We start from the raw sequence: 22867 nt of genomic DNA, 5'->3' as shown, positions 1-22867 counted from the left end.
ACAGGAATACAGATAAACCTTGAGGACATAATGCTAATACGTAATATAAGCCCAACAAAGACAGACAAATACCGTGTGGTTGTCTGGTGTCACCTCAGTCAAACTCATGGGAACAGAGAACAGAATGGGGGTTGCCCAGAGGCTGGGAGGTAGGGGAGACGGGGAGAGGCTGGTGAAAGGCCACCAACTTTGAGTTACAAGATGAATTAAGGTCTGAGGATCTAATGTATAGAAAAATAATATGCTGGCTATGTGATAACACTGTATTGTGTACTTGAGATTTGCCAAGAGAGTAGAACTTGTGTTCTCACGAAAGAAAGAAAGAAAGAAAGAAAGAAAGAAGAAAGAAAGAAAGAAAGAAAGAAAGAAAGAAAGAAAGAAGAAAGAAGAAAGAAGAAAGAAAGGAAAAGAAAAGAAAAGAAAAGAAAAGAAAAGAAAAGAAGAAAAAAGAAAAGAGGCATGAGGTGATGGATGTGTCAACACCTAAAACTCCATGGTGGGAATGTTTTCACGATGAATATGTATCAATCACCACATTGGCTGTACTGCAGTTTTATCAATTATACCTCAATGAAGCTTAAAAAAAAAGATCAGCATTAAAAAAGCTATCACAATTTTCCTTATAAAGGGTTAGACGTGCCTGTGTATATAATATGTATTCATAGAAAAGTAACAGACTCATCTGTGCAAAGAAAAGAACTCCCTCCTGTTACAGTGCTACCTGAAGTATTAGCTAAAGAGGCGTAAGGACGGGAAAGATAAACTGCATGGTGACACAGTTCTTAGTCCTTTTTTAAAACTTTGAATTGGATTTACAAATCTGCTCATGCATTTTAGCAAAAGTAGGAAAATTGTCCTGTAAAGACGGCGCTAAGTTAAATCAGCTTATAGCATGTGGCTAGGGATTACAGCTTATTCCGTGGAACAGGTATGTAGCCATACAACCTTTTGGGGAGATTTTCATACAAAGTCATGGGCAATTACTTATTTTTATTATTTTCTCATAGTTTATTTTGTATCGTATTTTTCCATGACCATTTATCCCCTTTATACCCTTTTCCAGTCCCACCCACCCCCCACCCCCTCGCAATCACCACACTGTTGTCTGTGGGCAATTACTGAGACCCCGTGGATTTAGAGGGGCTGATGATCCTATCATATAGATTATTTAGTTTAAAAAAGTCATCCTCAGTGGGGCTTGGTATTAGTTAGAAGTTTCCATTAAACATCAAAGAGACGTTTCTGTCTAATTCTCACGCTGTGATCTGTGGGCTGAGAAATAGCGTATTGTTAACAACAATATGTGAAAATGAGACTCTCAGATCTGCTCGGTGTCGTGGGCTCTGCATGCTTGTTTGCACACTCAGATTTACCCCCCCGAGGGGTGTGGCTTCAGGGAGGTAAAGGAATGGAACCTGTGGGCGTTGGGAGAGAAAGGCCGAGCAAAGCTAATGGGAAAATGGAAGCTAAAAACCCTGCCAGGGCTTATGGGAAGGCTAGTACAAGCCAAAGGGAAATGTGTTTGAGTCGATTGCTGTAGCGGTCATTAGGGGTACATTCCTGAAGATCTGTCCAGTTTGAGGTCTCGGTTCAATGGAGGTCAAGTAAGAGAATTTTCTGTGGAATTGAAACCTTGACGTACATCGGGTATGAAAGATGCAGCTCAGGGCTGTTCTAGTGACTTGCTTCGCTGTGGGCAGGCCTTGAACCTGATCTCCTTTACATGCCTTCTCACCAGGCTGAACCAGGGGCTGTGGGGTGACCTCCCGTCATCCTGTGTGTAGCCTGCAGTGGAGGGACCTCGTCTCTGTGGAACTGGTCTTTCTAGTGACCTCCCTTCTCTGAGTGTCCGTGGTCCGTGTGGGTGGGGAGGCGGACCCTGTCTTGTTTGCTGCTGTGTACCCAGAACCTACCCCACACGTGCCTGCCACTTAGTAGTTTGCAGTAAGTATCTGCTGATTAAATGAATGAATAACCAGACAATTATGTATGTGCAGAATGAAGATGACATAGTAAAAAATTTTCCCCAGTGATCCACAGTCAGCTTGATGAATTGGAGATCTTATGTCTTTTTTTTAAAGATTTTATTTATTTATTTTTAGAGAGGGAAGGGAGGGAGAAAGAGAGAGAGAGAAACATCAATGTGCAGTTGCTGGGGGTCATGGCCTGCAACCCAGGCATGTACCCTGACTGGGAATTGAACCTGCGACACTTTGGTTTGCGGCCCGCGCTCAATCCACCGAGCTACGCCAGCCAGGCTTATGTCTCTCAAATGGGTTCCTATCACTTTCAAAATGGGCAAAGTATTAACATGTCATTTTGATGAAGTTGTAAAATTTAAAAACATCACTCTTGAAATTACTGCTGTAAAATATACAGTGTATATGTTTCAAAAACAAAATCTCTGCCTACTTATGATTTGGAGAGTGCTCACATTAAGCTATAGTGGGTTTTTTTAAAAAAAATAATGGAATGGAAACTTCCTGAGTCATCATCACTTGAATTGAATGTAAATCACGTCTGATCTGCTTGTTAACATGTCCCTCACTTCCAGCCTGGTTAACAGAGAAGTCCTTTAAAAATTCTTACATGTTTTGTGTTGGTTAGCCTGCTGCAATGTATTTGACTTTCATGTGATTTCAAATTTTTAAATTCAAGTAAGACTTTTTGATACCAGCACAACTGGCACACACCACACCATGCTTTTCAAGGGTGGGCAGCCAAGGATCATTCACGTCCTAGATTGTTACATGTGCTTCTCGGATAGCATAGGAGGCTGGAACACGAAACCGTAGGGAGAGGAAAGAGAGTTCCAGAGAGGACCGTGGTACATTGTCACTGGATCGCCCCATCCTTTGGGAATTTGTTAGGGTTCCCCCTCTGTTTTCTATGTTCACTTTCTTTATTCTGAAGAATTGGCAACAGACAGGCGAGGCAGGTCTCCGCTCTCTCTTGTGGTTGCTCACCTTTGTACCGTGAGGTGGTTTTCCCACATTCCTTTTTAAAAAGGAAGGAATTCATTTTGGGAGCCCACACCTGTGACCTTGCCAGGTGGAGCTGGAGAGGTAGAGGAAGGGGATGCTGCTCTGGTAAGTGCTGGCCAGGAATGCAGCAGCGGCGGTGACAATCACAATGACCCTTAGCAGCCACCTGGGGAGAGGAGTGTCCCCTCCTGGCAAAGCGAGAGGAACTGAGACCAGGCCTGCAGAACAGGATGGGGAACGTGGACAACTTTCCGCAGCTGCCTGAGCGATGTGCATCTCATAAGCACGCCTTCCTTCCTCTGATGGTTTTTTTGTAAAGTATTTTTATTGATTGATTTGAGAAAGAGAGAGAGAGACATCAGTTTATTGTTCCTCTTATTTATGCATTTATTGGTTAATTCTTGTATGTGCCTTGACCTGGGGTCAAACCCACAATCTTAGCATTATCAGGACCATACTCCAAACAACTGAGCTACCTGGCCAGGGCTGAAGGTTTTCATATTGCAGAACATTAATTAGCAAACATGCATGCGCTTTACATATGTGGTAGCAAGCAGTAGTGCTCTGGAATTTATTGGAAAAACTATATGTATATATTTGTATCTCCTCAAAAAGTTCAGCCACGCGTGGTGCAGGGGCCATGCCTCCTGCTCCCGCTTGCTGTACGGGGATGAGGTAGGATGGCCCACGGGGCATCGCGTTGGGCGGGGCGCCGTCACATCCCCAGCGCGATGAGGCCGTGCAGGAATCCCAGCGCCTGGTGGTCCCGCCGCACAGCAAGATACCCAGACGTGGGTTTTGTCTCACGCATTCTGATCCAGCTTTCGCTTCTTGCAGGTGCGCACATCTTGACCGACTCGGCAGGAAGGTTGGTTTTCTTCGTGTTTAAAGAAAAGGAAGATGTCCCCGTGTCTGTAGAGATGATTTGCAGTTCAGCCCGGCTGAAGCTGAGCGAATGAGACTATGGGCTGTGCCTCCGCCAAGCATGTTGCCACTGTTCAAAATGAAGAGGAAGCCCAGAAAGGGAAGAACTACCAGAACGGAGATGTGTTTGGCGGTGAGTGCCCTTGAACTTGATCTCGGCCTGTTGATCCCGGCCTTTGACTTCCATCGGGTGAATCCTTGTGCTTATTTGGTTGCAGCCTTTGGGGGTGGGGGGTGGGGAAAGGAGCTGATGAGATGGGATTAGAAATCAATGCAGATCTGACCCACTGGACAATCTCGTTATAGTTTATATGTAGGGGACTTCGAGGAGGATCATGGGGGTTTTATGCAGAAGCCAGCATTTGCATCAAGTTTTCAGTAACTGGAAGGACTTATACAGGTGTGTGGGGCACCTGTCGTAAGGGTGTCCTGGTAGAGAATTATGGACTGAAAGCAGCGAGGTCCGAAAGTAGAGGGAGTGAGGGTTTGTAAATGAGAGAATGAAGTGTTTGTCGGGGGGTGGGGAGGTTATGTGACAATAAAATTTCAGATCCAAAACTACAAATACAAAGAATTTAAGAATCATCTTTTAGCCTCTCTGTGACATTTCAAGCTGACTTTAGAATACCAAGTGCGGAGGTCGAGAACTGCCAACCCGTGGCCGCATATGGCCTGCTGATACATTTTCTTCGACTCCCAGCGAGTCTTACAATGTAAAGTAAGATGGCCTTTAAGAATGAGGACATTTCTCATGAAACCCCAGATTTCTTTCAAAGCTCTGATGCCACTGGGTCTTCATTCCTGGAGGCAGCAGTCCAAAGGGTGGGTACCGGTTTCCCCTTCAGTATGACCATGGCCTCCAGGCAGCCACTGAGCTCCCCACTGATCTCACAGCAAGCCCAGTGCCCTCGCTGGCCACGGCCAGCCCTTGCCCGGCCCTTGCCCGGCCACTTCTGGGCTTTGGAGTTCATCTCATCTTAAATGTGTTCCTTGGCAGATGAGTTCTTGCCCCGATGAATCGTTTCTGTGTGTCAGTACAAAAATCCAGTTGGTGCAAGGCAGTTGAAGCAGTGTCTGTTGAGTTACTTTAACAATAATACCCACTACTGGACGTTGACACGGCCCTTGTATTCCTAAAAGCACCTCTTCATCCCTTGTTCGATGAGGAACTTTGCTGAAATAATGGTTATGTGTAAATAGCTACAGTTGCACTGTTTAGTCACTTCAAATAATTCTACTGCATTTAGAGTCTCTAGTTTTTGATCCGTTGTAATGGTTGCCTCCATCCCCCGGGGAGGACTGGGGAATGCTGCGAAGGGCTAACGGTAAAGTGGACCAGTGTACGTGTGCGGAGGAGGGTTTTGCTTTGCTTTAAGAAGTACTTGTAAGTAAGAAGTAAGAAGCCTGGAATGAATTTGCTCCCAGTGGTGACTCTATAGGATTTAGAGCTGAGGAGAAGAGGAACCTCGCATCTCAATAAAACTTAGTGTCTAGAATCTCACGGGTGGCAAACACAAGGCCTGTAGGCCGAATCTGGCCCTCCACCTTGTTTCTCCACGGCGGCAGCGCCGTGCTCCTTGCCCCTAGTTAAGGAGTAGTTACACTTATACAGTCCTAAAGTTACATTCAGCCCTTTGAAGGCAACCGCAAGACTGATGTGGCCCCTGGTGACAATGAGTTTGATACCCCTGATAGAGCATGGAAACCAGTTTCTGGAAAAACAACTCACTGGAACTGAAACATCCGTTTGCTAATTTAGTTACAGCTCTTATAGCCAAGAAGACGTTCCCTTGTCCTCAAGTACCATTTGTGGTTTTCAAATGTTACATTTAATAAGGGAGCCTTGTGTTGGGCAGCTATTGGCTCATGGCGTTCAGCAATGAGCACATGTCCCTGGGTCACAAGTTGGTGGATCAGCCCTAGTGGCTCTGCCCTAATGTCTCTCATCTTCCTGCTGGGACCGTGAGCCGAGGGGGCATGCCCTCCTTGTGCAAAGGGTGAAAGTGCGAGCAAGGTACAAGATGCCGCTTAAGCTTGGGCTTTGAGCTGGCACGCTGGCACTGCTACCAGCCGTCAAGTCAAGTCGCATGAACAGGTTCAAAGACAAGACGCAGGGAAGTGCATCTGACCGCAGTGCATTCACAGCCAGGGTGTGTAGGGAAGGGTCAAGAACGGGGGCTGACAATCCAGTCTACTTGGGGATGGCCCAGTCTGTGGGGCTGTACGGCGTCCAGGCTGGAGAGTGCAGCTGAGGCCTCTGCCAACTTCTCTTCATCCTCCCAAAACTCGTATGGAAGCTTTATTCACACCTGCATTCATCATCTTGTTATTCTCTCTAACAAACATGGGCAGGCACACAAGGAGGGAGAGAGCTTTGTAAACCAGACAAGGGGGATGGTTTTTCTAGCTCGACAAGGACGGGGGCGGGGGGGGGGGGGGGGGGAGGATCGTCACAGCACCGTGTGCCTGTCAGCGCCAGTACCCTGGCCGTTGCCGAGTGCTAGTGTCTGAACAGGGCAAGAGCGGGTCCCATCTGTGTCCCTCCACTGAAACTGGTTTTCACGCACAAGTGTGCAGTCCCCAGAATGGTCGCAGATGGCCACTGATTGTTTGGCCATCTCTGAATGGGCCGCTTCTAACCATTTGGTATCTTTTGTTTCCCATTGTTTCCGTGATCTATTACACGTAATACAAAGGACCCCCCATCAGTGGCTTGAAGCAGCACCTGTTTATTACTTCTCACAATTCTGTGGGTGGCTGGGGTTCATCTGCTCTGTTTGCCTGGGCTCCAGGCAGCCGCATTCGGCTTGGAGTTCAGCCGGGCTCAACTGACCAAGAGGGCTCAGGCCTCCCTGTCCTCTAGGCCTCTGTTTCCAGCTGGGCGGTCTCAGCTTTTTGTGTGAGTGCGGCTTCTGAGAGGTAACGTGGAAGCTGCCACAGCTCTTAAGACCTGGGCTTCAAAGTCCAAGAAAGCCACAAGTCGAGAGACCCTCCCAGGGGCAAGGGGACACAAAGGCTTGCCACCTCCCCAGTCTGCCCCCTAATTGGGGGGGGGGGCATCTTTGGAGACTGGTCATCGCACCCATTGAGATGGGCAGCGAGAACCCCACGACTGGATTGTATTCCAACCTGCACAGCTATACCATTTTCTCATTTTAACTGAATAAAGGGGCCTCACTCACTTTTAAAAGCTCAAAGTTTTTAAATGTTTGAAGACGTTATCACCACGTGTTGTTGAAGCGTTGACAAAGCCTGTGAAACGTGGCACTTGGAGGTCACGTAGCATCTTTTCCTGAGGGTGTGAATCTCATTCCGCAGCTTCCGAGGCCCTGCCAGGGAGCACTGATTAGCTCTGCGTTCTTACAGATGGGGATTTCTGTTCTTATGAAGCAGCTTGGTCTCTGTGATGTTCGGTTTACGTAGGAGCCTGACCACTCCCAATGTGTGTGACGGAATTTGTGTAGACTATGCCACCATCAAGGATGAAGCGACGCATGAGCATCTTGACGTCTAGATTTCATCAATCAGGGGATCATCGGTGAGGAAATGGATCACTGACATTCACCTATGAACTTTCACTTTAAATATCGAAGCGTAAAAACTTTCAGATCTAGAGTCGTGCCTTACATACTGTGGCCCTTTCTGAAGCAAAGTCCAGGCCAGAAACCTCATCTCCAGATCGGAACTTCCTTCCCTTATTGGTCAGAGCAGATGTGAGGAGCGGCCAGCAGATCTGCTGAGGTCAGTCTGAGGACAGCTGAGCAGATTGCCAAACCAGCTTGCACGAAGCAAGTGACCAGCAGGTTCAAGTTATCATGACCTAGTTAAGCAAGTTCTAGAGGAAGGCAAGGGCTCGGTGGATTTCTTTCAACAGTCCATCATGCAGTCTATGGAAGTGGGTGCATACAACAGATTCAGGTCTTATTAGGGAAACAAATGTTTCAAACCCAAGATCATTGTGTCTGCTGCCGCTCTTCCCCAAGAGACGGAAGCTCTTCAGTTCCATTGACTTTCCTGCTTGCATGAAGGCCGTGACCGTTTTTCCAGGAATGTAGGTCTTTGTCTTGCAAAGGCTTTCAAGCCGAGGACTTTGTCTCTTCCGGTTCCCAGATCCTGTGACTCTGAACTTGCTTCCAGTGTCACTTTTCCTGCCACCACCAGAGTTCAGGTTGGAGGAGCCCATTAGCCAGAATAGTGCAGGGTTCTCTCTGAGCATCTCCACAAACCCTTTCTCTGGTTTGTTTGCTTCTGTGCTCGTACTTGTTTGTTTTTAAATGTTAATTTCTTGCACCAAGTCAGACTGTGTTGGATTCTTCTAAAAGACTTCTTTGTCTTGTTATTCTCCTGCTCTGGAACATTCTGTTGCGTGGAGTTCTTAACCAGTAAAGTCCGAAATCCTTCGTGGACATTCAGAACCTCTGAAAATGGCTCACACCCTCCTTGGCAGCCTTGCTTCACACTCTCTCCATCCTGATCCCCGTTCTCCAGCCAGACCGGACCACTCGCGCTGTGACCTCTCCGCACGCTTCCCGCCCTGCAGACCCTCGGGTGCACCAGCCAGCACCTCTGCTTCCAAATGTCACCAAAGCTTGCACAAAGCTTTTCTAACACCTTCAGAAAGTTGTCTGTTTCATACCTACATACATGTTTGGTTTTCTTTGTTCGCATGTCTGATCCTGCGTTGTTTGTACGTGAGTCATCCCTGTGATGAGCTGCTCAGTCCCCTGAAGGCAGGGACCGCATCGCCCAGAGAGGACAGAGGGCTCCCGGAATGCCGGGAGCGGGAGGCGGAGAGATTGTCAGGGATCGGGTTGGGCCCTGACCGTACCCGTTCCCTGTCATGACTGGGTGGCCTTGGTCGATGCCGAGTTTGGCTTAGGGACCAAGAGTCTCATGGGTATGAAGCCTCCCTTCAGCGGAGGGGCTGAGATTATTACAGAAAACCCGTCTGGATTGGTGGTGTAAAACTGACTAGAAAGGAATTTGGCTGATGTCTCTCACTTGGGCTCCATATTGCTGTGTGGCTTCCGTTCTCGCCTAGGCTATGTAACCTGAGAACATGTAACAGGGGGGTGTGTGTGTGTGTGTATGCACGCGCGTGTGTGTGACATTATGCTAAACTGTCATCCATCCGAAATGTTACAGGGACCAACTTCCCAGGTCAACTGGGAAAGATCAACTGAGAAAACGTATCAGGTTCAAATTTATCAGATTCGAGATTCAAAGCAGCTGGAGACAAAGTACTGATTCGCTGTTTCTTCCTCGAGTGATTTCTGAGTGTGTGAAATGACAATTAATTCATCTCTCCATGTCTGTGAGACAGTAACAGAGAGACGAGTGTTTAATTCTGGGCCATTCAGTACTGCCCACCCACATGTGACTCTTGAGCATGTGAAATGTGGTTAGACATAAATGAGATATAAGTGTGGAACAGACACAGGATTTTGAGGACTTAGTATGAACAGAAGAATGTAAAATAACTTATTCATAATTTTTGTATTCCATGTTGAAACGATAACACTTTGGGTAGATTGGGTTAAATGTAACATATTTTTAAAAGTGAACTTCACCAGTTTCTTTTTACTTATTTAATGGGGCTACTAGAAACATTTAAAGTGCATACATAATTCACACTGTGTTCCCCTCCAGAGAGAGCTGGTTTGAGGCTCTGATAGGTCACGTTGGTGTTGAGAATTTCCTTCCAAGGTTCCGTTCTGGAGTTTACTTACTACTGAATGGAAGAGAAGAGGTCACGGGCGGAGCAGCCGAGCTCCCGCCCAGCTCTGACTCTGCAGGGGGGGAGGTGCGCTCGGCTGGGAGGCAGGGTCTCCGGTGGGTGCACCGCATCGGCAGAGAAGCCGAGGTTTTGAGACAGCGTGGCCGATGAGGAGGGGCGAGCGAACCTGCTTGTCTCTCTATGCTAACAGGTCCAAGTGTTTAGCTGCCTCTAATGGAATGGTTTTGCTCGAGTAGGAAGTTTTATTGACTTTTGAAGTTGTTATTTCCCAAAGGTCAGGGAGCACATCTTTTCCCCTCATTTCGTTTTCATTGAGTCCGTCAAGAACCTTGAGGACAGGAGGCACCTTTGATGGGTTTGTGCTAGAATTGGATGGTCGTCGTCGTAAACAAGCTGGAAAAAACGTGAAGTCAGGATGAGTGGGGAGCCTGGCCCTGGGTTTAGTCTTTAAAGAGTCCGTGATGTCTTGAGCTGAGCCTTGGAAACGGTCTTAACGGCAAGAAGAGAGCGAGGCATTCGTGAAATTACAGAAGTCAGCCCACCTCGGCCAGGAGTGTCATCGCTTACTTCCAAAGGGGCGGTGTCTCCGCCCAGTGTCTGACTCCGAGAAGCTGCCCCAAATACCGTAGTTTCGTTGTCTTGTTTGAGATAGTTTCTGGGCCATTCTGATAGGTGCTTGTTGCTCTGACGGGAGAGAGGAGCCAAGCCTGTACCACGTGGTGATTGTAGGTCCTCTTCTCCCAGCTGGGGTTTGCTCCAGCTCCCCCACCTCTTGTGTCATCTTTGACGGGTAACTTACCCTCATTAGTTTCTGAGTTTCCTCTTCTGTTGTATCATATGGAGATAATAATGGTACCCACCACCTGGAGCTGTGTGCAGGACCAGATGTGTCCACAATGGAAAGCAGGTAGAACAATGCCTGCTGCATAATTAGCACTCGAGCATTCACTGTGAAGCTGAGCAGATTGGTCCAGCCTCTTCGCTCGCCCCCTTGCCCACCTCCGAACACACCCTGCCCGCAGCCCCTCGGTGCATAGCGCCCTGGCTGAGCAAGAGTCGGAATGAAGTTTCTGTCCGGAAGAATCTTCTACGACAGAAATTCAAGAAAGGCTCTATGGTTTCTCTAGTTTAAAAAGGAAAAATCCAAGCGCTATTTTTTTTTCTCCCTTGCCAACCAGTCTTGCAAGCCTGTTTGCATGCTAGGTACAGAGAAAAGTGGAGAAGAGGACCTTTGTCACTGCTCGGAGGCAGCCTGGTTGCATGACCAGGGAGCCCCTGTGTTTTCAGAGACCACTGGCAGCGCCCTGTGACTGGGCCCTTGGTGACGTCCCTTCCACTTTATGACTTTGGGGGTTTCCTTTGGTCGCTCTTGCCCCTCCAGGGGCCTGTTCTTCTCTGTTGCTGCCTGGAGCCCTCCCACAGGCAGAAAATAAGCATGAACTTGGCATTGGAGAAGGCAGTGAAGATGCCGCGGGGTGCCTCCGGGCCCTCTGGCACTGTCCAGTGAAAGGCACGGAGGGAGGACAGGAGCTGCAGGCAAGGCTGGTTCTGTGCTGGGGGAGGTTCTCAGAAAGTGACTCGGCAACGAGAGAGAGGGTGCGAAGGTTTCTTCACCCATCACACTTCTCAGAGGTATTTAATTCTGTGGCATCACAGAATTCAGGAACTCAAAACAGCGGCTTCTTCCTGGAACCCCGGCTGGTGCGGTGGAAAGGACCCATGTTGCTGTAAGCGCCCACCTGGTATCACCTCCTCCCCAGCAGCACCTGTCGGGGCTTCGATCTCGTTTCAGGTCTCTGCAGGGACCTACCTTCTGTACCTGGAGCCTTAAGTGTGGCTGTGTTTTGCCGCTGAATTGTTAGATCAAAAGCACAGCTGTTTGACTCATGTGTTATAGCTGATAAGGCCTTTTCCCTCGTGACAATTGTTGTTTTCCCCAATGACACGAAAGGAAACAAGCTAAGAACCACGCCTGTTCACTTACCTGAAGAAGTGGGACTCTGACTGGAATGGAGGATGCTGACTCGCTAAAGAAATTTTTTTAATTTTTCAGTTACAGTTGGCATTCAACATTATATTAGTTTCAGGTGCACAACGTAATGGTTAGATATTTGTAATACGTAACTTATGATGAAATGATCGCCCTGAGAAGTCTAATGTCCGTCTGACACCGGTGTTGCTGACCTCATTCCCCGTGGGAAGTGTGGACTCTTAGCTAGGGGAGGTTCCCCCTCTGGAATAAGGCACCTGTCTGCGCCACTGAATCCAGAACAACCTTTGCTCAGGAGTCTCTGGGAGGTCTTGCTAACTGGCCGCTCCAGCTCGTCCTCAAGGACAAGGAGGATGCCTGGAGTCTCTCTGTAGTCATCAGGGCTGTTTCCAGTGGGCCTGAAATTCACTGTCATGGTAAACGCGTGGGCCTGAGATCTGGCAAACTGGTTCCAAATCCCCACTCAGCTACTCACTAGCATGCAGTCTTGGCAAATTGCTGAGACTGTCTTTGCCTCAGTTTCCCCACCTGTGTAGCTTGGGCAATACTACTACTTACCTGCCTCCAGAGGACAGTTGTGAGACTTACAGGTACAATGGAGGTCAAGCCCTTAGAACAGGACCTGCCACATGATACACAGGGCGACTGTCATTTATCACTGTCATCGTCATGCCAGCAGCTTTGATGACACTGGTTGAGGGGTGGGGGAGGCATAATCAATTTATGGCAAATGTGTAATTTTCTAATATATCCACATAATACTTATCTTGTTATCTGGTAAATACATTCTTTCTCTGTTTTGACCTAGGCCAGCTTCTGTTGTGTGTAGGGCGTGTGAATATGTCTTTAAAAATCAAAATACTAAAGCATATGATTTAAGAGTAGTCAATATATCATGCCTTATTTCTATAAAAGTGTGGTTAAAAAATATCCCATGATAGAAGTTAACAAATATATTTTTATTTACCAAATACAACCCCGCCTTTCCCCCCTTTCCCTCTCCCTCTGTGTGTGTGTGTGTGTGGTTGGATTCAGCATTTTCCTGCTCTTGGGTGTATCCTGTGCAGTGGCGACGTGTAGGGACGTCAGGGCGTTCATTTCCCCGTGAAGCACTGCGGAGCAGCCGAGAGGCAGCAGACACCGACGGCTAACCCTCAGTGCCTGGAACTGGGCAAACGCATCCATCACCCACTGAAATAAAAAGATGTACCGATTAGGCACTGCTTCCATTTCCTGACTCATCTCTTCGTACTAGAGTTTTTCAGATGAATCTGAAGATTGAACTGTAAAACACAAAACCATAAAGGCACTATAAAAAACACCCGAGTGCTTTTGAAGTCTTAGGTTGCAAATGTCTCCTTCGTCATTGCCACAAAGCCCGGTGCCTTCGAAGAAAGGTTGATCGGCTTGATTGCGTAGGAATGTAACGTCTCCGAGTGGCAACCAGCAAACCAACCAACGTAAACAAACTTAAAAGACAAGGGCCAAGCTGAGAATAATATTTGCAACACAAAACAGGTTGACATGACTAATATAAAGACTCTTCAATCATCAGGAAAGAACTAACATCCCCATTGAAAAATAGAGGAAGTTGGTTATCAGACAACTGAGAAAGAAAAAATTTCAAAAGGAGAATAAACCTACAGAAAGATATACAACTTAGTAATCAAATAAACCACACAGCCCCCTCGAAAAAAAGCAGAACAAAACATTTTTTGCTGCTCATATTGTCAGGAACAAGGCCCCTGTCTCATGCTATCACTGGGAATGTGAGGCCAGAACAATTTTCCTGCAGCCCCAAATAGTTATAGTTATTTAGTCACATATATATTTATATATTTATAAGTATAAATATATATAATTTATATATTTAATAAATATATATAAATGTAATGTTTATTAAATATATTCATATATTATACTTATATATAAATTTATAGATATAATTTAAATATATGGCTAAATATATGTAATTTCATATAATTATATTTCTATTATTTATTATATATTATATGTGGTATATTTATGTATATACATACATAAACATACAATTATAAATAATCCAGCCATATATGTTTATAAATGTGAATGTATAAATATACTTATATATTCATATATGACATAAATATATATTTTATGTAAGTTATAGAAATGTATATTTATAGATTATATAAAGTTATGTTTAAATATGTTAAATATAAATACATATTTAAATATGTTACATATAAGTACATATGTAACATATTTAAATATTCATATATTTAATATAGACATATATTATGAATATAAATATATATTAATATATATTCAATGTAATACAAATATAAATGAGTAAATTTTATATATAATTATATGTTATATATAGTTAGTCATACATATGATTAGATATATACATAATTTGCATGAGAATATGCCCTTTGCGTCATCAGTACCCTTTCTAGGGCATTATCCTAAGGAGATACTCGGGTAAGCACACCTGTGCGCTCAAGGGTCCCCCTCACTGGTGGAACAGACAGGGGTGGGCCAAAGTAGGCTTGTCGTTGGGAGTGCACAGAACAGTTTATTCTCGTGTTGTTATTTATTCATTACTGATTGTGTCACCTACTATAACACTTACCGACTTTTGCCCGCCCCTGCACGTCGGATGCAGCGGCGGAAGACTGGGGCGCTCTGTGCTCACAGCGGGGAGCAGAGGTCTACGGCACGTTGTTGAGTGAAAAGCGCACTAGGCTTCTGGGAAGCCCGTCTCGCTTGCAGAGCCGATTTGTCTAGAATACGCGTGCAGCTCTGCACAGGTGCCGCAAAGAAGTGGTGGGAAGGCTGCTCGCCAGAAACGTTAGGCATGGCAAGCTCTCTGTTGTGGAGTTGCAGGTGACTCTTAGTTCTTCTTCGTTTTTTTCTGTATGATTTAAAGCTTTCACGGTGAATGTGTATCACTTGGCACCACTCTTTATTTTGTTTTGGGTTTTTTTTTAGATTTTATTTATTTATTTTTAGAGAGGGAGAAAGAGAGGGAGAGAAACATTAGCCCAGTGCGGTTGCCTCTTGTGTGCCCCCACTGGGGACCCGGCCCACAACCCAGGCATGTGCCCTGACTGGGAACCGAACCGGCGACCCGTTAGTTCACAGACTGGCACTTGATCCACTGAGCCACACCAGCCAGGGCCACTCTTTACTTTGATATGTATAATTTTGTGTTCCCATCTTCCAAAGGCCTTCAGATAGGCCTCCAGGGCAACGTGAAGTCTGCCCCAGAGGCGAAAGCCCGGCCTGTCACTGGAACAGTCCCGGGCAACCGGGATTTGATTGACAGGCGTGTTTGCCCAGGTAAACAGATGGAGTCTGATCACTGGTGCTTCCTGGTTTCACTTGGAACCTAGCCGTTCAGTTCAGTCTTGCAAGCGCGTACCGACTGCTGCACGGGGACCAAGGACCAGTCTATGAAGATGGATTAAACCTGGTCCCTTCCCTTTAGGAACTGATGGTACAAGAGACGGGCATCTCAGCACAAACTGTTAGCATTGCATGATGACAAGCAGAAGGCTCTCTTATCCCAGGACAATTAAGGTCTTGGTGGAGTCTTAAAGGCTGCACAACAGACGAAGGAAGAGAGGCAGAGCAGGGGTTTCAGGCCAGGAGACAGTGGGAAGACTCGGAGGTGCATTGGGTGGAGATGGGGAAGCTTCGCCAAGCCAGCGGGGAGATAACTTGATAGAAACTCTCACATTAGGACAAGAGTCTTAAATATCTGGAAAGTTTATGCTAGTTTTTTTCAAAACACTGCAAAGCTCACACAGGCTGTACAGACATCGTAATTATGTTAGGGGTCTGGAAATGGGCTGAGTGTTTAGAGAACGCTGAACAGGAAGTCTGGCAGATCTGCTGCTCGTTTCTTAAGCTAAGTGGTCAGCCCCACCTCAGGTTAGGTCTGACCAGCCCTGAAACACGAATGTCGGAACATGGCCTCAAATACATGGTGAGGCCATATTGTCACTAAGGCATCCTGGAACCAGACGAGTCAGGGTATGCTGCCACACAGAAATCAGAATGCAACTCTTGTATTTATTACTGCACACTGGCGGTGTCCCCAGAGTGAATTTTCTAGGTGTTATATGTCACATATAAATTCTTCATGTGTGGTGATGTAAGGAATCCCATGCCATGGCCATAGTTACTATCTCAAGAGGCACGCAGGTGCTTGCTACTTCAGGTAAACCCTGAATCTTTGCCCCAATTTTTAGAGGGAAAATTGGGACACAGTGTGAGGTGACAATGGCATGCCCATCCTCCTGGGACAGAGGAGGAGGTGGCCCGCCACTCATTCACCCACCCAGCCTTCCAGAGTGTTCTTCAGCTGTTCGGTATTTCCAGCCGAGTAGTTTGTGATCATAAATTGGTGTCGCAGTTTAATTGTGTTTCTGATAATGGCACCCTCAACAGTGAGGGAAATTGCTTCATCCAATTAAGTACTCCTGAGATAATAATTCTGTCAGTGGTTTTTTTTGAGTGGGGGGGGGGAGTTTGAAAGAGAGAGAGAGAGAGAAGCATCGATTTGTTGTTCCACTTATTCATGCATTTATCGGTTGCTTCTCTTATGTGCCCTGGCCGGAGATCGAACCTCTAGCCTTGGCATATCAGGACTACCCTCTAACCAACTGAGCCACACCGGGCGGGGCCTCGGTCAGTGGTTGTTGATGGGCCACTTACAAGGGGAGGGCAGTTTCAGCTGATCATAAGCAATTGCTCCTAAACAGGCCTGCGTGCTTGTGGGTGGTAGAGACAAAAGAAACAGAGTCAGGTGACCCGCCCACAAAGAGTTTACTCAACTTTAGAAAAAAACACCCTTTACCCACAGGAAATAAATCGGTGAGAAATAGACACTTGGAAACGTGACACAAAGTGCTGCATTGAGTGTCGGCACAGGATGCCCACGAGGACCACGGCCGTGGGAAGCACCGGGGTGGGAGGGGCTGCTCTGGGGGCAGAGCCGTCAGATCTGATGGGAAAACAAAGACGCCTCCTTCTCAGAGGGAAATCTAGCTCCTCTGTAGGAAATCACTATTTTATGATTGTTGACTCCTTGGAGGTAATACTTATCATCTAATCACGTATCGCCGTTGCCTAACATTTCACGGTGCCCAATACATAAGTAATGAGCCGATACTAATAATAATGACCTGGTTCTGTTGTGCCCCATTGTAGGTGAGCGAGTGCAGGCTGTGAGGAGTGAGTAACTTTTCTGAGTTCATCCAGGTAACACGCTCCCTTAGAGCCTGTGTCTGACAGGTGCCTTAGAAAGAGGAGGCCCTCTGTCAGGCCTAATAAGGGGTTTTTCTAATGAGCAAGATACAGTTCCCGTGGTTCGGGAACTTTCCGTGTAGAGGGAGAGCGAAGCATCAGATCGCCTACCTCTTCCCTTCTCAGCCAGGTCGTCCGTTCGGCAAGTTCTAATCTATTGAGCCTTGCTGTACGCAGGGCCTGGTGGCCTGGCCGGGACCCTGTGCACCGATGACAGTCCTCTGGGCCACACCGCTCAGTGCTGACTTCACCGCCGTGACTCATCCGTGACACTCAACTCCACGGCTCTGAAGGAAGAGCAAACACATGCAATGGGCCATGTTTCGCAATGAGTTTCCCTTGGTTCTTGTTGACAAACGGTCACAGGTTTTGGGAGGAAGACGCCCCCTGCCTTGCACCCAGTTGCTGAGCCTGCTCCTGTTGACTACAGCCTGAGGGACTTATTTCTGAGCCCCAGGAAAGGCAAGCCTGTGTTTCAGAGGCTGGGACTTCATCTGCATGTCCGACTCTGTCTGGCTCTGCAGTTCCGAAGGCTGAATGCAAAGCGAAGTATATGGAATAATTAATCCTGCATTCTCCAGACTTTTAGGATAGGAAGACAATCATGTTTCCAATAGTCGAGGCTTCGTTTCCTTGTTGGGGTGTGTCTGCTGGTTCACTTCCTTGTGTTACACTGCGGGTTTAAATGGAACCATCCGGTTATGAGCTGTGTACACGTGGAGTGCCTCCATTGATCTGGTGACAACGTGTACTCGATGTGCACACTCACGGACCGCAGCAAAGCCTCTCCGTGTTCACCAGGCGAGACGAGGGACGGGTGCTGCCGATTCGTCGCTGCGGGCGGCGCTGGTGAGCAGTGAGCCTTCGTGCCCCTGTGGGGTTTTTCACCTGTTCTAACTTCTCTGTCTCTAAAGGGAGTCTTTAAAAAAAATGAAATAACAAAAATTTTGGAAACATACTAAGATAAACATCTCTCTTAAAAGAGAGAATAATCTAGAATATTTTTTAAGAAGAGTTTACTTGTTTATTTAGTACTTTTTATGTGTCAGGCATCATTTCGGGTGTTTGGCTGTTTGTTAGTTTATTTAATCCTCATAATACCTTAGGAATCTCTTGGTTTGGACCCGAAATCTGTACGTGTAACCGCCATGCCTTTCTCCCTTCCCTTCAGGTCCTCTCGTAACTTAGAGCCGCTGCGGGCACGGGTTAGAACATATAAAAGCATGCGGTCAAGATCCTAGCTTAGTAAAAGAATGTTCTGTGTTTTCGTGTCCTTGTTGCCACTGGAAATATTAGCAGGTGTAGTACTTTTCCTTGTTTCCAGAAGTAGCCATGAGGAATGGTTACCAATAACAAAGTTCTTATGTCCTCCCCTGACCCCCACCTCTCAACACTGACTTCACCACCATAGATCACTGGTGACAGTGAACTTCCTGGCTCTGAAGGGGGAGCTGACTTTGCCAACTTGTGGCACACTCAGTGAATGAACAGGTTTTATTGACCTGTTTTCAGCCCAATACCTATGCTTAAGATTTGAGAACAAACGAAAAGATAGGAAAAAACCATGAGAACATTTCCCATTTTACGTTTATTTTTAACCACTGGGCTTTGTTTTGCTCGTCATTGCAAAGCATAACAAGGAGAAGTCAGCAGGGCTGTGTAGGTAGGGACTGTCCCGTTACTAATGTTAAATCAAGCTGTCCTCATCCTTTGTGGCTTAAGTTTCAATCTCTCGGTTCTTCTCCAATTTTCTGCTGTAATTTTTTGCAGAAGTAACTTCCCTTCGCGATCACAGTGGGCTACAGAGTGCATAAGGTTTTTTTTTTAAAACAGATACAAACACATGGCTGTAGCCTAGGAACCCCAGTTTACAAGGAAGCCACAGGCTTAGTGGCTGGAGATCCTGGGGACGCCTGGAATCCCCTGCAAGGTAACTGGGACTAGTGAGCTCTGTGAGCCTCGGTTGCTGCATCCTGGCAGTGAGTGGGCTGAGCGCTAGTGGTCGCTCTGGGAAGGCGGGGCCTCAGAGGTTCCACTTGGATCCCCACCCTGTGGACAGCGCATTCAAGGCCCTGTTCTCCATTTCTCTGCAGCCACGCGGCCACTGAAAAGATTATATATGATACGGTTTTGATTTTTTTTAGAAAAATGATGGCGGTGGTCGTGTTCAATAATTACCAGCTTTCTGGTCCAGAGTTGGCTAAGGTGTTGATTGCTTCATGATGTAATTTTTTTTTCTTCTAAAAAATTAAAAAGAAGTATTACCAGTAACTTCTGTAGCTTCAAAGCGTGACCACAAGCTGGAAGGTGAGAAAGTTGGAAGTGTGTGGAGCCCTGTCCCCGCTTCTGTCTCATCTGGCTGGGTGTTTATCTTTCATCCAGCGATAACGGTTTGTGTAGTTTCTAGGCAGGGAGAGAATCCGGGTGCTGACTTTCTGTTTCAAAGTTTGGTCAGCAGTAGTGGTAGAGTACGTTGGCTCTGTTATTTGAAAGGGATACTGAAATGTGTAATAGAAGATAATTTTAAACAAAGTCTAGACGAAAAGAGAACATTTAAATTCCCAGCTTTATGACTTGGTCAAGAACTACTGTCCTGTAATCTGGTCCCTTTCCAGGTGGGATTTTGTTTATTACTATGTGTAGTGATACTGTGTCGGTCCAGCCAGACTACAAAAGGGCAAGAGAAAGTCAAAACTTACAGAAAGTTAAATTCTAAAAGAGAGCAGAAATAATAATCTTATGGCAGTAATATTTAATGTATATATAAATAATATTCTGCTAACATATATAATTACCAACAGACTGTTCAGCTGTGAATAAAAACAGCCCTTGATGGCATTTTAAAAGGTTGCCTGAGTGAAGTTCTCAGAGACAAGAGCCCTTGCTGGGGAAGGGGGTTAGTGGGTGGGGAGGAAGGCCTCGGGGGACGTGTGTGTGCAGCCTTGAAGGCAATTCAAGTCCATGCTCGTTATGATGTAAGTGGGTATTTACATCTTTATTTTAAATGTATTCCCAGAGGCTAGGTGCATGGCCATGAGGAATGGGAGGTCCCAGAGTAAGGGTGAAGTGGAAATGCACGGCATTAAAGCAGCAATCTCTGAGACTAATGAATACTTCCAAACTGTGACATGAATCCAGACTGGGACAAGTCTCCCCTCAGATTCCGCTTCATTTCCATTTTGAAAACCAGCTGAATGGCGTGTGCGGTCCCTCCAAGCTGCAGGCACCCGTGTTTCCCCGTGTGAATGTCACTGTCAATTTCGACCCGTGACCAAGGCAGAAATGGTGAAACTGTGTATGAAATAGGAGTTTATTTTTAATGTTGTACCCAGCATTTTGGCATTTATTGTGTCAGCTGTTTAACACGCATTTTTGTCATTAATCTTTTACTTCCTGTTGCCTTCTTTCACTCCCGAAACGCTTCTTTATTCTGAAAATGTGTAGACTCTGAGTTTGGACCGTGGCGTTTCTCCTTTGTTCTTGCCTTATTTCCCCTAATGCAGTTATTACATTGCCAAGTGTTCAAATAGAAAGAACAATATGCTTTTAGCTCCAATAAAACTCTGAAAATTGCAGTTATTCATTCAAGAAACATTTATTGAGCAACTGTTAAACGGGCCTTTGTTAGGGGATGTGACGCGTGATAAAACAATGGCTGCCCTCGTTTTGCCTACACCCTAGGAAGTGACACAGGCAATAAACAGGGGGACGAACAATCCACTATTGGGTGGGGATGAGCCAGGAGAAGAATAAAAAAGGGGAGAGAGGGTGATGGGGTGGCTCTTTTAGACTCATAGGTCTGAGAGGTCCATCCGAGTAGCGGACCTTTTTGAGCAGAAGAAAGAGAGGCGGTAAGCCTTGAGAATACCCGGGAGCCGTGTCGCAGAGGACCAACGGGGCCCGATTCCTGAGGGAGGCGGCTGAGATGAAGCCTGAGGCCCTCGTGCCAGCACAGGGGTGGGTGACAAACTCGGAGGGCCTCCTGGGACGGAGTGAGGCCTGGAGAGCGTTTGAGGAGTGGAAGAAGGATGCTCTCTGACTCTGGTGTTGGATTTCAAGGCTCACTCTGGCCGCTATGTGGGGAGCAGACTGTGAGAGGCGGGCGTGGAAGGAGGTGCCTGAGGCCGAGTGGGGCAAGAAAGGACGGTGGTCCGGACTAGGGAGATATCACTGGAGGTAGTGAGACATGGTCAGTTTGGGGGTCTATTATTTGGGGAGCCTTTAAATGCAAGCTTCGTGGTCCGTGGGTTTTTGATTAGGGAGCAGGAATGGGAGGTGACATTTTGTACCAATAGAAGCTCCTCCTCTTTGGCGGGTCACAGGATACGAGGTTTTCAAGTTCTGAAGCAACGACCGTGTTCTCAGCCTCGGCCACGTGGGGTGAAGCACGGCACTAGTGTTTGAAAGTGCAGACTTTTTCAGGATAGGGCCGTGAATGTTAATAAGACAACGGTGGCAGGGGGCGGGGTGGGGGATGGGACGACTGTAACAACGTGCACAATAAAATGTTTAAAAAAAATAAAATAATAAAAAACAATACCTAAGAAAATGGACCAAATTGAAGGTTACATTTATATTATTAAAATTCAATCATACCTACAGAAAAAGATTAATAAGGTCGAAATTCTACATCAGTGGCTTTTGACTTTTTTTTCACCTTGAGGCACATTCCCTGGCTGCTGAATGGTTCACAAAGAGCACCCAGCTCAGTTGTCCCGTGGGTTCCAGCGCTGGCTGTGCCTAGGCGCGGGGCCTGGCCCAGGTGGACGGAGTCACTCAGGGCCCTAGAACTTTCTGACCCTGCAGAAACCAGCAGGTTCCGCTTCACGCACCCTGAGTGTGGAGGGATCTTGAGACACGACTCGCTTTTTCATTTTCCACAAGTGGGCTGGAGGCCAGGGGTGCCCGAAGAGGTCCGTTTCTGGTCCCCCTCCCTTCCTGGCAGGCCCTCCCTCTCCCCTCACCTGGCTCTTCCTGTCCCTCCAACACCCTGCATGCGCTGCTTCACGCGTGGCCCAGGTCACACGTGGCCCAGGTCACGCGTTCGACTTGAAAACCTTCGCACTCTGAGGTTTCACCTAACTCAGCCCGCTAGTGCAAGCAGCGCCTCGGAGGAGCAGGCCCCACTTGCGGGAGAGCGGCACGCCAGCAGGCGATGTGCTAATAAGTAAGGTACCAAGGCCGCTCTGTGCCTCGGTGGGAGCTGTTTTCCCAAACTCTCTTCTGGCTTCTTTGTCTAGACGAGTGCGGGCCTTTCGTACTTGGCTCTGTGTTTAAATCATCCAAAGACTCGGAAATGACAGTTCGTTTTTTATTACTTTTTCCAGCTTTCTTTATGTGTCATTGACATATAACATTGTTTAAACTTCAGGTATACATTATGATGATTTAATGTACGTACACATTGCAAAATGCTTACCCTAATGAGGTCAGTTAGCACCTCCATCACCTCACATAGTTCCCTTTCTTTACGGTGAGAACTTCACAATCTGCTGTCTTAGCATCTTTCGAGCGTACAATAACTGTAGCCACCGCACTGTGCATCGGGTCTCCAGAACTTGGGCGGCTTATGCCTGGGAGTTTGTGGTACCCTTTGATGACCATTTCCCGGCTTCCCCCCACCCCTCGGCCCGTGGAAATCACCCTTGTACTGTTTCTGCAAGTTCAGCTTCTTTCGTTTCCACAGATAAGTGAGATCTCAGAGCCTTTATCTTTGTCGGACTTATTTCACTCAACACAAGGCTGTCGGGATATATCCATGTTTGTTATAAGTGGCAGGATTTCCTCCTTTCTCGTGACTGAATAATATTCCAGTATATTTATGTATATATTTGAATATGAATCATGTTTTCTTTGTGTATTTCTACATTTAGGGGGTTTCCATACCTTGGCCATTGTGAGTAATGCCTCAGTGGCCATGGGGGTGCGGTCATC

The 22867-nt window shown here is 46.7% G+C and overlaps 1 protein-coding gene across 1 annotated transcript in view; it reads left to right on the top strand.

Annotated features, from left to right (window-relative positions):
- The window catches only part of C14H1orf21 (chromosome 14 C1orf21 homolog), a 191285-nt gene that overhangs the window by 69387 nt on the left and 99031 nt on the right, over positions 1-22867 (top strand). Inside the window, exon 2 of the mRNA XM_028530899.2 lies at positions 3822-4041. Coding sequence (XP_028386700.1) covers positions 3948-4041 — 94 coding nt within the window. The 5' untranslated portion in view covers positions 3822-3947. The remainder of the gene's footprint in view (positions 1-3821; positions 4042-22867) is intronic.

Source organism: Phyllostomus discolor, chromosome 14, assembly GCF_004126475.2.
Source record: "Phyllostomus discolor isolate MPI-MPIP mPhyDis1 chromosome 14, mPhyDis1.pri.v3, whole genome shotgun sequence".
Lineage (NCBI taxonomy): Eukaryota > Metazoa > Chordata > Mammalia > Chiroptera > Phyllostomidae > Phyllostomus > Phyllostomus discolor.
The sequence above is the reverse complement of the archived record's forward strand: the minus strand, read 5'-3'. Positions and strand labels throughout refer to the sequence as shown.